Source organism: Amyelois transitella, chromosome Z (assembly GCF_032362555.1).
Source record: "Amyelois transitella isolate CPQ chromosome Z, ilAmyTran1.1, whole genome shotgun sequence".
NCBI lineage: Eukaryota > Metazoa > Arthropoda > Insecta > Lepidoptera > Pyralidae > Amyelois > Amyelois transitella.
This window is the reverse complement of record NC_083535.1, coordinates 5,190,549-5,205,668: the sequence shown is the minus strand read 5'-3', so window position 1 is coordinate 5,205,668 and position 15,120 is coordinate 5,190,549. Positions and strand designations below refer to the sequence as shown.

At 34.6% G+C, this 15,120-nt stretch overlaps 1 protein-coding gene across 1 annotated transcript; it reads left to right on the top strand.

The window, feature by feature from the left end:
* Positions 1 to 2,995: 2,995 nt before the first annotated feature.
* On the top strand, positions 2,996 to 14,704 carry LOC106133879 (solute carrier family 35 member F6). The gene is made up of 8 exons (XM_013333733.2): positions 2,996 to 3,293; positions 3,500 to 3,664; positions 3,881 to 4,033; positions 6,088 to 6,235; positions 9,958 to 10,119; positions 10,463 to 10,627; positions 11,623 to 11,749; positions 12,326 to 14,704. Exons 2-8 carry the CDS (start codon positions 3,518 to 3,520, stop codon positions 12,519 to 12,521), a joined length of 1,098 nt encoding a protein of 365 aa, XP_013189187.1. The 5' UTR covers positions 2,996 to 3,293; positions 3,500 to 3,517; the 3' UTR covers positions 12,522 to 14,704.
* Positions 14,705 to 15,120: the final 416 nt, after the last annotated feature.

Here is a 15,120-nt window from a genome sequence, read left to right as displayed (position 1 = left end):
GCAGAGACTACCTCTTTCCACTTGCCACGATCTCTGCATACTTCTTTCGCTTCGTCCACATTCATAACTCTCTTCATACAAGCTCGGCGGTTTCGGGTACTTTTGACCTGACCCTTTACCAGGACGTCCTTAATTTGATCAAGATACGTTCGTCTAGGTCTTCCCACTCCGACCTTACCCTCCACACTCTCCTTGTATATCTGCTTAGTCAACCTGCTTTCATTCATCCTCTCCACATGACCGAACCATCTTAACATACCCTTTTCTATTCCTGTAACTACATCTTCTAAAATTAATAAAGATAAAGATAAAGATAGAAAGATAAAGATCTTACGCTACTATCTTCTTCTCTGGTAAAGATCTTACGCTTTTTTTATATAATTATGGTTCCGTTTACGAAATTTTGTTCTCTGACTTAGGTACTAACGATATTGGACACTGGAACTGGTCAAGCGCCTATTTCTTGTCCATCGATTCCGGTCAGAAGTTTATAACCATTTGTTGGTGAACTTTGCGTAACAACTTCCCAATCAAAGTTATTTTTTTTTTTTTAATTTTTCATTACGTATTCAGTGTAACATATTTTATTTTAAAGTCTTAGTATAAGTTAAAATGAGTTCTATTTGCATGTTATTCCAAAAGTACATTAGTTCTATTACTTCTCTGAGGTAGATAGGTTTACAAAAAAAGAGGAAAGCCTTGATATAATGTGGGCTTTTCCCCTTCATAAGTTGAAGAGGTCAGACGGGAGTCGCTTCATTTAAAAACCTCACTTACGAGTACCTACAATAACTAAATCATGATCCTGGCCACAGAAGCATCCCGGGCCTCATTTTTCTATAGAGTACTATAGAAAGGTGAATAGAAAATAGAGAATATTAATTCAGAAAAAATACATGCAATTTTAATCATATTTTCGGATCAAATGTCATTACGAAACTCAAGGAATTCACAATTAGGTAGAGAAGGTGCAATTGTGGCCCCCTTTTTGTTTTTGAGGGTTTATAAAAAAAAAAGTAGGTACCTACCTAGAAACTGGAAACATATTTTATAAGGCTCTTTGATCATTTGTTTATGCATATTTTACTATGGAATAAATGAAACTACCTAATACCTACCGGATAATCAGAAATAATATTTATTCTTAAATAATCAAATTTGGCATAATGCGATCAAGTGATGGTTATGTGGCACCCTGGGGGGTCATATTAAATGTATTGCAAACCTAATTGAAACCTAACGGCAAAAATCACAAATAAATTCTTACATGAATTGAAACACTTGAATACACAATAAGCAAGCTAAAATATAAAGTAGGGAGTTTTATTTAGCTTCTTCTAAGAGTTCTTTTTTTTTCGTATAAATAGGTAATACCTTAATAGGTAATTTAATTTTGAACTTAAAAAATAGAGGATGAAGAAGAATTCAATATGTGATAATATCTAAACACATTTTGACTTGTACATACCTTGCACATCAGATGTGTGATTTTGATATATGAAAGCTGAACAGCTATGTGCATCATATAAGCATGCATGCATACATAATATAAAATTGCTGTAATTTCTTATTGCTGACTCTAGTTTCCGTAGCCTAATTTCAGGGCTGGCCGCTAAAACTTATATTTGTCAATGTCAATAGTGACGTTGACAGCTCGATGAGCAGTGAGTGACAGTGACAGCACAACTCGTCCTGTACGAACGGAGTTTCCAACTTAATAAATTAACTAACTTTTGGAATAACTTAAGTATTTGAAAAAAAAATATCGGAATCTTAACTTTCTAAGTTTTATTTAATATTTAAGTTTAATGTGTTTCAAGGATTTGAATAAAAATATGTCAGCCATTGGCCGTAACCTAATCTAAAATCAACATCAATAACAATTAAAGTTGCATCGTTTCTCTATTTTTGTTTTTTTTTTTATTAGTGTAAGCATATTTTTGCATTTATGGTATCCGACTCAGAAAAATATACAAGTTTTACATTATGTAGGCGACGTTTTAAATTCTCCTGTACTAATTTATATTACACTAGCTGTTGCCCGCGACTTCGTCCGCGTAAATTTCAAGTTGAATCTTAATCATTCAGTCAGATATAGACAGACAGACAAAAAATGTAAAGAAAAATTCTCTATCCGTTTCAGTTAAAATATTAAATACCACTTCGCAACGGGCCGTGCAGCAGAAATCGTAATATTTTAATTTCACCACAACTTCAAAACCAAACGTCCAATTTTAATCATTCAATGATCAAATATTATCTACATAAACTGTACTTATTGATGAAATTATTTATTTTGATAAGGATTAATAGCATGAGTAAAAAATAACGCGTTTAAATGAAGACCAAAAAAAAAATCAAGATTTTTAAATAAAAATGTGGTTGTTGTGCCTCACTCGACATAGATAGGTATAGTGTGTCGCGGACTTTTTTATAGATATTTATAAGATCTTATGGTTCTATCTTTTGTAGTTTAGGCAGTGTACGCAAAATAAGTGTCCGAAAAATCCAAATATATATCGGAACCCTATTTTTTTCCAAAATAAAATATAGTCTATGTTACTCGTGGATAATGTAGCTTTCGAATGGTGAAAGAATTTTTTAAATTGGTCCAGTAGTTTTTGAGCCTATTCATTACAACCAAACAAACAAAGTTTTCCTCTTTATAATATTAGTGTAGATGATCAAACCTCCCGTTCAAGATTTGATTTTTCTATTCTTATTATCAATTCAATATTAATTCAACCGTATTTTTTTATATCACAGCTATTCCATATTGCACTATTTATTAACGTGTCTCTAAAATTTTTCCTATCCAAAAAGCAAATCTTTTTTTATGACTTTATTCCCGGTTGCCCCCCACTCTAAATCCTGGATCCTGGATTGGAAGAGTCAAGTTTTTCTGTATAGCTCCTAAACATTATTTGTGTTTAACTCCTAAGACTTTGTACTGCCCTTTTAAAAGTTGGTAACATTGAACACCAGATTTTTTTTTGTCTTGTTTTATGTTGGTTTGATGTTTGTGTCGAACTATTGAATGTACTGCCTTCTGTGTGTTTTGTTATTGTTATTGCGTTGCGTAGGTTTTCCTAAATGTGATAAAAATATCGTTTTTTTATATTTAGGTTATACGTAGGTAACTAGTATTGTGCCCGAGAAATAATTGCATCCCAGTTGCATTTTAAACGGAGTTTCTTAGGTATGCAATCGAGTACGGTTCGTTGGCATTGACTCGGCAAGTTTATGTTGAATTTGTTTTCCTTCACCACCTTAACCAACTGCATATAAAACGGGTAAGAAACTTTTCTCATTAAATTATCGCTTTATAACATTATTTACCTTATTTAAATAAACATATCTCTGTCAGAGACTTTTATTAATGTCTTTGTTACTTTTTATCTTTTATTATAAAAAGCTAAGAGCGTAATGTAGTTAGCTAAAAAAAATTATGTACGAACTTTACTAAAAATAAGTTATTAATGACGATTCTCACATTTAGGTTAAGCAAGGATACACTATGGCGTGGACAAAGTACCAGAAATTCTTGGCAGGTATGATGGTAGTGACTGGCTCCATTAACACTTTGTGCACAAAATGGGCGGATAAGATAGAGTCTAAGGGCTCAGATGGCAACATAAGAGTGTTCGAACATCCTTTCCTTCAGGTATAGTAATCTTATAGTAATCTACAATTTTCAAGTCTTTAATGCATCTCTGAGATGTCCCTTGCCTTATATTTTTTTCTTTTAAGCTGCTTCAGGTTTCAGATTTGTATACCTTTAAAATTTATGCAATTTTGTAAAATGAGAATATTATGTATTTGTTATATTTTTTTCTCTACTTCCGTTACCAACACAAATTGAAATTATTGTATCATTTAGGCGGCTGCCATGTTTCTGGGTGAGATGCTATGCCTGCTAACCTTCAAGATCATCTACCGGCTGACCATGAGGAATGATTCCGGACCCATGCTTGTGCAAGGCAACCAGAATTTCAACCCATTCATTCTTATGCCGGCAGCCATGTTTGATCTTGTAAGAATATTTTCCAATATGTTTCTTTTATAAAGTTTCATTTCAAACAACTTTAACAATGACAAGCATGTTCACCACTATGGCTTAGGATATTAACTAAAGGATAATAACTATTTCACTTACATTCTGCAGCAAACTGCTGCAGAATGTAAAAATGATAGCCTATAACAGACGATGCATTTTAAATGCTGTAAGATATTTTTTTATCATTTCAATATTTTCGAATATTAGCCCATACAAACAAACCATGAAAGTTATGAATTCTTTACCTGTATAAGTTATATAAGTTTATATAACGCATTATGCAAAGGCATGGATGTAACATAATATTAGTCAGTGACAGAGCTAACAGACCTGATAGGCCACATTCAGTCGTTCAGCTTAGACGGAATTATTTTGTGTACGGTCTGGTAGTTACTTTGCGGCTATTAAATACCTCACCTCGCTGTAGGATGTTGAGTTTGCCAGTGTAATCAATATTCTACTCTATTCTATTCTACACAAATTTAAGATTTTCCAAGTGATCTTGATTAAATGAAATGTTGGTTGGGAGCATAAACACAATATGGATTCTTTGTTATCATAAAAACCCATTAACTTTTATGATTGCAAGTGGATCATACTTATGTAATGCTAATCCTACTCGCAAGAAAATAATTTTGTAACTATAGAAACATTTGACCAAATCATTTATATATTGAGATATGTAGGCCCTACCTAAACTACAACCATTTCGTTCTGGCTGTGACATTCCTTCAGAAGAATTAATGACCGTGATACGAAAATAACAGTAAGATAAAGTCATGGTTACATATGAAATGCCAATTGAAGTGGCATGAATCTAGGCGATTTTCTACAACATTTTCGGTCCCACTTACAGCTGTCTGTTATTTGCTTAGGTAGTTACTATAACTTCAAATACGGCGATACAATAATAAATAGGTGGTCTCATCATTTCGCGTGAACAGTACTACGTGAACTACAAAACGAATTCTATATAAAAATGGTGAGTGACGGGAACCAATTTTCTCGATGTTCGAAATTTTTACTCGATCACAGTGATGGTAGAATATTGACGTGACTCCTGAGGCTGACTTTTGTAAAATCACTGCACAGTAAAATTTTTTTTTCGGTTATTTTATTCGGTTAAGGCATGTTGACGGTAACATGTGGCGCCGAGTCAAAAACAGCGGCTCTCGTCGATTGTGAATGTTGTGATAACCCGGACGTGCCCTATCCGCAGCATATCAATTAATTTTAACTTAACAGCGGGAAAATAATCACTGTACACTATCGAAACAAATGTAGACGCAATGTTGAAAAAATAGAAAATCCTTTCTATTTTCTCAAATGTCTCAAATGTTGTACTAGATATTACACATGTTTTGCAAGTTGTTTAAACATTACTAAACTTTTTTCTTTTTGATCTCAACATTTTTTTTTCAGGAAAACTTGATACTATTCCTTTCATTATGAAATATAATATCATTGAGCAAGTTCCCATAATACAAGTCTCGAACGTACTTCGGGGCTACCTATAGCTGTTTGTTATTACACACACACTCACACACACATACATACATAAACGCCTCTCCCGGTGGGGTAGGCAGAGACTACATCTTTCCACTTGCTACTATCCCTGCATACTTCTATAGCTTCTTAGGAATTCATAACTCAATACAAGCTCGGTTTCGGATTCTCTTGACCTGACCTTTCGCCAGAACTATTTTTATCATAAATAATATAACTATAATAACTAGTGCCGTGTGTTTCCTGGCGCCATTAGAAAAAAATAACAGGACTACTTCATCTCTTTATCATGGATGTCGTAAAAGCCGACTAAGGGATAGGCTCATAAACTCACATTCTTCTTTTAGGCGATGGGCTAGCAACCTGTCACTATTTGAATCTCAATTCTCCCACATAGCCAAACAGCTAAACGTGGCCAATCAGTCTTGAAAATACTGTTGGCTCTGTCTGCTCCGCAAGGAATATAGACGAGATTATTTATGTAATATACCTAACTACTAATATATTTACCATCTCGTGTCCAGGTGGCGACCTCTATCATGTACGTGGGCCTAACCCTGACTTACGCCAGCAGCTTCCAGATGTGCCGGGGCTCGGTTATCATATTCGTCGCTATGCTGTCAATGACCTTCCTCAACAGAGTCATCCTAAAACGGGAGTGGGCCGGAATCGGTAATCTTTTTTTTTCACTTAAACAATGTTAACTAGCGTAGAGTGCGAATTGTGTGACTGTATAAGCCAGAACTATGAAACATACATACATATATATAGTCACGTCTATATCCCTTGCGGGCTAGACAGATCCAATAGTATAAAAAAGGACTGATAGACCACGTTCAGCTGTTTGGTTTAATGATAGAATTGAGATTCAAGTAGTGACAGGTTGCTAGCGCATCGCCTAAAAGAAAAATCCCAAGTTCATAAGTCTATCCCTTAGTTGCCTTTTAGGACATCCATGGGAACGAGATGGAGTAGTCCTGTTCTTTTTTGTTTATTGGTGAAAACGTTACAAAACATCTCATTCCAGGCTTGTATTGTTGTGGAGAAAAATAAAGTTCATTTTTTGTTACATGTACCTATGTATGCACATGTTTTATACTCGTAGCTAACATAATTTTACTGGGATGAAACCTTTATCTTATGCCCTTCAAAATGACAAGAAGATTGGTTCAGTAGATAGCGCGTGAAGAGACAACCAAACAAATAAACATACGCACTTATAATATTTGTTAGGATACTTGTATTTTATTGTTGTGTTAGCCCACTCTGTGTGTTATCGAAATATGTGCCCCTATCCGCATTAATTTTGTTCCAGTAAACTGTCTATTTGTATGGTAGTATTGTACTCATATCGTGGCGTATAATACAATCGTACACACACACATACATTAAACAGTCCAATCACGGAATTATGCGGGTGAACTTGATGAAATTAAATTTCATTCGATTCCGCGATATTGAACTGATGGATTGACGATTGACCTGACAAAATTCTGCAATCGGATAATTGCTTGTCCGATTTTCGCAGAATTGAGATTGATATGCCGATGAAATTAATGAAATGTTTTTACCTCATCAATCAATTTAATTGAAAACTTGGAAAGTCCAATCAAATTGCATTAAATACTACCTACAAAAGTATATAGGTTTTTTTTTTCAGAAGATAACGCGTCAAGATGTTACACTTACATTTTCGCATTTATAATATACATAGATTAGGATATTGAACTCATATAAGTACTAGGTACTATTTTACTCATATCTACTGATGTTATGTAGACTTGTAAAAAAGTTTACAGTAATAGACTTTTACATTTTCAGGGCCAGTACTTGATTATTTAAAATCGAAAAGTATTAGATTTACTGTATTTGATTACAATATATTATGATTGTCTGTATTATTATCATAAGATGAGTCATACTAACATTAGTATTAATAACTAATTATTAAAAAATATTGAACGTCTGAAAGAGCAAACTGTTGTTATTATCAAATATATTTCCTCTCACATGTCTACACAGTTAAGCAATAAATATTTTTCAGTTTGAGTTTCAAGCAACAGTAAGACTAAGTAAGGGTGGCGGACACGAGTCGAAAATCTGCAAAACCATAGTTTTCGTAAAATTAATCTTATGAAGTTAGCTTGCTTTTGCTCTGCTCTGCGATTGTTTTTATTTTTATTATTTCAATGGAAGGTAGGTAATTATGTTTATTTTTAAATCTTCCTTTATTATGTATTTTTTTTATCGATAAATCAGGTCATTCAGCTTAGCTAGGTCATTTTGCGGTTCCACGGTTAAATCTCAAACCGATTTCAATTAAATTTTAATTAAGTTGAAAAGCCGAGGTTACACATGATACATTTTAGCAAACGAAGCTGCGGGCAAAATCAACTATCCTAATTAAAACAAAGAGGTTCTGATAGATGTTTATAAAAATGTTCGAATTGCGCATCAGGTGCACTTTTGTTATATTTTGACTATGACTTCTTACAAGCAATGTTTGATACTACAAGAAGCGGTCACAATAGCGCTTCTGGGAATTGTTTTCAAAACTTGTCAATACCCACTGTAACATCAAACATCCATGGTAATTTTTGTCATTTTAAAATTCCATTCATTATACTTCCATGCTTGTTTGGAAACGAAGAAAATTGCCCGCTGATTCTCTTCCGATGCTGATTGGCTTGTGATTCTTCTTTTAGACGATTGGCTAGCAACCACACATTAACTGCATCTCAATTCCTTTATAAAGCCTTTTCGCATACGAGTATATTCTTTTCGATACCGTCGGCTCTGTCTATCTCGTAAGGGATGAAGACGTGACATGTATGTATGTATGTGAATTTTTTTTAACAGTTGCAATGGTTAAATACCACTGAATACATAATTAATTTTTACAAAGAGAGTACTTAATTAATTCATGACAGAACAATATGGTTTTATTTCCAATGACTTAAAATATCACAAAAGACTTGCTGATAGGTATATGTAAATATAATGTGTTACATACAAAGTAACATAGGCTTTATCATCGTAATGAATCATACAGCTCTCAATAAAATCTCGATCAAGCCAACATGACCCCCATTACGATGAATCATTGCAAATAGCAATTACAACAAAAGTATTCTATACGTGTACGTATTGTGTCAATATTAACTAAATAGTTAAGAATGCAATGACGATTAGAATTAATGAGTTTCCCTTGGATAGGCATGTAACATCGTCGTCTACATTGTCACTGTAGACTAATTGACCTGATTTTTTAAAAATATGATTACAATATACTCATATTTAAAAAAAATCAGGAATAATTGCTACGATAAATTTAAGTTTTGTTTAATATTTTATGGGTAGGTACCTATTTGATTGTTTTACTCACCCTTCTCTTCAAAGCCATTTAATATTTAATAAAAAATTCAATTCCACGACATCGAGCGTAGATGGATGTCTTATAACCTAACCTAATAAAGTTTTAATAAATAAAAAATGGTGGAGATATAGACAAGCTCTTCAGGAATACCATATGCCACTTTGGTTTCTAGGGATCCCCAGCAAAAGCACCAGAATCAGTAAACATCCAAATAACATTCTAGAGTCAACATCTATTCATAATTTTCAATGCCATATAATTAGTACTTTAAATGCAATTACACTTAGTACTCCAAATGCATTCCAGCACACAATATCAAAACACTGCTCAAATATCATGTTACGTCACACGGTATCTTGATGCCAATTCCGAGAAATGTGGTGATACCCTTAGAACAAGCGATGCACTCCAAGCATTATTAGAACATATCGCATAAAATAGTAACTATTTTGTATGAAATGAATTTATTTCCTAATGCTGATATTGCTGTTACGATAGCATTTATTTTAAATATTTTATGTTTAAACAAATTTTGCAACGCGAATGTTTTTTTCTTGCGGATAAGTACTATTTTAATATTAACTCTTGGTGAAAGTCATGTAGTCTCGGGTTCTTTTGGTCACTGCGAAATAAAAAGTTGCTGAAAAGCATTTAAATCCTATGCCAAGGCTTTCTAAAGAAGGTTTACCTACGTGTGTTTTGCAGTGGGTAAAAATTTTTTTTACATGATGCTTGATTGTTATGCTTGCTTTTGCCCCCCACTTCGTATGCATAGATAAGTGTATCGATTGGAATTAATTTCTAATTTTTACGTTATGAAAATGTTTATCATACCTACACCATCGTATTTTTTTATGTTTCATCAAAAACCGTCTAGATAAGTTTTCAATAGCGTGTACTATACATAAAGATTCAATGTTTGCTATCGATTTACAATAATGTATTGACAAATTATACACAATAAATTGCGCATGTATTTGTATTGACATATTTTTTTAATTTTTCCAACATATTTTAGGGTGCGTGATAATCGGTCTGCTGGTAGTTGGCGCAACGGACGCCATATTCCAGGATGACCAGACCAAGGGTCCCAATAGCATCATCACCGGAGATTTGCTCATCATCGTAGCCCAAGTCATCACCGCATGCCAGATGGTGTACGAGGAGAAATACGTCTCCAGTAAGCAAATACGGTTTTCTTTTTAACACCTAACACAAAAATTACGGTTTGTGCTCCAGTTAGGTCCTAGTCCCTGACGAACCTATTTTGATTATTATTGGTACAAGGATCCATTTTTTCATTTTTGCCATTTGACAAATGGTGCGTCTTTGCAAATAATGATCTGAGATGAAATACAATTCTAAGAGGTCTACCCCGAATAAATAATGTATACTTTTAATACTTTAGAATTTTATCTAAATATCATTTTTTGTCAACGCGTTCCTAACTACGTTGCATTATATTCACCTCTTAGTTCAACAGGCGACTCGTAATAATATTGTTACAAGGGTTTCTCCATCAGGTCTGAACATCCCCCCACTGCAGGCGGTGGGCTGGGAGGGAGTGTTCGGGTTCTCCGTGCTGTCCTGTCTCCTGGTGGTCTTCTACTGGGTGCCGGCGCCCCCTCACTTCGGACACAACGCACGCAACACGGTCGAGGATGCGGTTGACGGGCTCGTGCAAATAGGTATGTAGTTTGTCACCTATTTCTTTATATACTTATTTTGGCGTCAAACAGACATTATTTGCAGATCCTGCTATCATTAATACTGCATATTATTAAAGCGAAAGTATTTTTTATTTGTTACCTCTGTACGGTTACACACTAAACTGATTTCCTTTAACTTTTTTATTCATAAGGCCTTCTTTCTTATGGGAAATGACAGAAGGTACTACTCACGTGGATGCAGCCGCTGGACAAAGCCAGTTGAACTATACATTCATAACAATTCAACGAAAGCCGTTGAGTGCCCAATTTCTAAAAAACTAGACACCGCCCGCGGTTGTGTCCCCGTAAAACGAAAAGCCCTACTAATTTCTTTTCCCGCGTGAATTCTGTGAAATCTTCTCTTAGATCCTTGGCTTAGGGGTGCAAGACCACGTAAGAAACCTACATGCTAAATGTCAAATCTCTAGACCCAGTGGTTTGGGCTCTGCGTTAATATGTGGATTAAATCAGTTAGTGGAAAGACTTAATCTCTGCTGGGAAAATGTGGTGATTTTATGTATGTATAGGTATTAGTCAGTGACCTCTTAATTATATGTTAATAGAAGACATATCGTACCACTGCTATATGACAAAAGTTTATGTTATCTGAACCATGCTATTCCATTGTTCCAAGTCACTTAAAACCCTCTCTCACATACACACTATTTTGTTTCTGCGTGTTCCTGGTTACACCTTTCACTGTGGTGCCTTGGGGTCCGGGGTCCGCCTTCCGACTTTTGACCACAGATTTATATATAACTAGCCACCCGCCCCGGCTTTGTCCAGGTAGAATTTATACATATAAACCTTCCTCCTGAATCACTCTATTAACGCATCAAAATCCGTTGCGTAGTTTTAAAGATATAAGCATACATACAGACGCGAGAAGCGGGAAGCGACTTTGCTTTATACTATGTAGTGACTCGCTACCGTGCCTATAAAGCCCTTACTTAACTATCAGATTCCCGTTTCAGGCAACAATCCTCTACTGCTGGCTGCAGTGCTGGGCACGGTGGTTTCCATCGCGTTCTTCAACTTCGCCGGCATCAGCGTTACCAAGGAGATGTCCGCTACCACCAGGATGGTGCTGGATTCAATCAGGTAGGTTTTTGGACGCCATTTGATGGAATCTGAAGTTTGCCAAACAAAGCCATAAAAATCTTAATAAGACTAGAAATATGTTTGTTCTACAAATCATCGTGAGGAATCATGATCATTCAGGCAACTGGATGTGCAACCATGATCCAATATAGGTTAGGTCCCTGAGGTCAGATGGGAGTTGATTCGTGACAAGCACTTACCTCGAGCTCCTTTCAAGAGTGGTAAGGTTGTAACCAGATCTATAGCCAGAAGGAATAAGACGGACACAATATCACGCTTCTTCTTCGAAGGACAAAAATCAAAAAGAATACTTGCCATGCTGTTGAGTGCCATGTGGTTCATTAGACACATTAAAAAAGGACGGCTAATAAACTTGGGCTTTTTCTTTTAGACAACGGGCTCTGGCAATCTATTACTATTTGAAACTTCATTCTTTAAGCTATACAACTGAATGTGGCCTTTCAGTCTTTGTGAAACTGTTATATTATATGTATGTTTGTTTGTAACGCTTTAACAATGCCAGCTCGCCGGCTTATAGTATTTCAAGGTGTATATAAAAATTATTGTTATTTCCAGGACGTTCGTGATTTGGATGTTCTCCCTCGGCCTCAGATGGCAGTCGTTCCACTGGCCACACCTACTGGGCTTCGCTGTTCTGATCCTCGGCACGGCCCAGTACAATGGTCTGCTGCCTCAGTGCCGACGCCGCACGGACACTACGCCGCAGGTCGTGGATACAGTAGCCGATAGCGCCGACGAAGGCGAGGCGTAGGATTCCACTAGAGAATGTAAGATGTAACAGGATAATAGTAGGAGGAATCGGAATCGGAAAAAATTGTTCGTTAAATTTTCACAGTACGTCCTGATGGCTGATGAGTCGAGTCTGAGTGGGTTTCTTTAAAATGTAAAGTGTAAAGCGAAAAAATTTAATAATTTGCCATTCTCATCAACCAATTTGTACGATAGAGTTATAAAAAAAATACTTTTGCTATTTCTTTTAACAGAAACCCACTCAGTTTTATCGTCGACATTTAATACGGAACACAGAAGTTCATAATTTCTTATAAATTGAAACAATCTTAGAAGCAATAGGGAAGTCCTGCGAGGCATATAAATAAATATTTGAGCTACACCAAAACCATCTCTGTTGAATTCAGACAACAGCATATTCGGATTAAATAGGACAAGATCGTCATCAATCAGATTATTGCACTAAATTGGAGACAGTTTTCTGTGCATGCCAAATGCAAAGTGAAAAGGTTACAGTAACTGGTGGTGGTGTTTACCATCAATAGACGACTCATAAACCATTACTTCCCACACGCTATGTAGTCTTTTATTATTCCGAATTCTACATGAGTAGTCGTATCTAATTAACACAGAGCAAAGGACCGACCGCTGGGACGGGCGTTTGGTGCTCTGCAGGTAGTTAGAAATCGAATTTTTGCTCCCGTGAGGTTTGGTAATATAATCTTTTTCTGTCACTGCTTTCAAGTAATGCGTGCCTTCAAAATTTAAATTACTATTTTTATGTTAGTGAATGATGTCCTATCAAATTTAAAATTATCTGAAGATAAAAACTATCACTTTTTCTCTTCAGATAATTTATTTAAATATTGTATACTTTTATTGTTTTGCGTTATTTCCACGTGAGTTTAATTTTTCAGGGATAATATTGGAAGTAACCCGCTTATTTTGTCCAGAATTTTCAACGTATTGTTATTAATGCAGCGAGCGACAGTAAGGGTTAATACTAAATATTGAAATGGTGCTAATCATAAAGAAATAAATATTTTTAGTAGATGAACTAATTTGACTGGTACTTTTATAAAGTAACCCTTTTTTAATAGAGTTGCAACATTATTTTTTTATGATAATATTATCTATCAATATTAATCAAACCAATTAAAAAAAAGAAAATGCATAGTTTTTACAGTTAATGAGGTAATTATGGCAAATAAGGTAAATCAATTAACCAATAAAATAAAGGGACATACATTATCTCAATTTGTTGGTTTAAAACCGTCGATTATGCCGATTATGTCACAAAACTGAAAATGTGTCGAAACCTTAAGAATTAATAATAAGCTTTTTCTGTCATCAGAATGCGATATTTCTTAATAATTAAAAAAGCTCACTGGAATTTGATTTCACAATAATTTGTGACTGTTATAAACTGTTAATTTTCGTAGCAAGATCCAGCATCTTCGGGGTTATCCATTAACGTTAATCTTACCTGTCTCTCAACGAGAGCTAAAAATAAAAAGAGCTAGGTAAGCCATGCCATGTCAACGTTAAGTGAATAGACCCACTTTTCTTGATACATAAAATCACGCCTTTTTTCCCGGAGACTACATCTTGCTATCTCGTCTTATAGTTCTTATATTTTAGTATTCATTTCATATTTTTAAGTAGTCCTTTTGTATTTGCTAAATATTATAATATAGATAAATTTTAAAGTAGATAAATTTTATGGATTGGCTGTTACTAATATGAGCTGTAGAAGACATTTTTTTGTTATTTGACAATGCTTTGCGACTTGAACTATTATAGTTAGTGAAACAAACTAAAAAGGGGTCCCACATCAAGTCAGGGGCTCAGTCTTAAATTTTAATAATCCTTAAATTTATCAAATAGATTATGGTTTACAAGGTGTTTTATCAAGAAAACTATTGCGAAACCAGTATCTTTCATCGAATGCACGATGCATTCCTTTAATGGTTTAATAGCGTTAGAATGTTTTAGTGTTACCCCATAACTTTCCCACTTAACTTTTATATTTATCTGAATCCAAAAATTCCATGCAACGAAGTTGAATAATTTTTCTCTTCAGTTTTTTTATGTATATGGAAAATCTAGTTTTATTTATATTTTTTAAGAAATAAGTGAAGTGTATATTTTTAATGATAGAACAATTTGTATTCGGTAAAATCAGTAATAAAAGTTATTAAGGAGTGTTTGTGTTTTATTGTAACCAATGCTATCAACCAGCCGGCTTCCCTGCTTCTCCTCCGGTGGTAGGCGGCTTTTCACCAGCAGCTAAAAATAAAATGTTTGCATTAGCCATAAAATACTATAAATAGGTACGCGCGGGGTCAGAAGTGCATTGGTAGATTGTTATTTCAAGATTTTATAGGCATTTTATATATTTTTTATAGTTTCAGTTGAAACTTGCTATAAGGGTATTTCTAAATTATCTCTCTTTATAAAAAAGTTCATGCACTTTTGGACCAGCATGCTCTTTTTAAATTACTACTAGTAAGACTATTTTATACCGAAGTTTGATATAACAGTTTTAATTGTATATAACAGTTATATTGAAATTTCGCAGTAACTGTGATTGTTTCTATTACGTACTCTTATTATTTATG

Coding starts and splice junctions, on each gene's coding strand:
- LOC106133879 (XM_013333733.2), top strand. CDS start 3,518: ATGGCGTGGACAAAGTACCAGAAATTCTTGGCAGGTATGATGGTAGTG. Junction 6,236..9,957: donor ACGGGAGTGGGCCGGAATCG/GTAATCTTTTTT, acceptor AACATATTTTAG/GGTGCGTGATAATCGGTCTG. Junction 10,120..10,462: donor CGAGGAGAAATACGTCTCCA/GTAAGCAAATAC, acceptor TTTCTCCATCAG/GTCTGAACATCCCCCCACTG.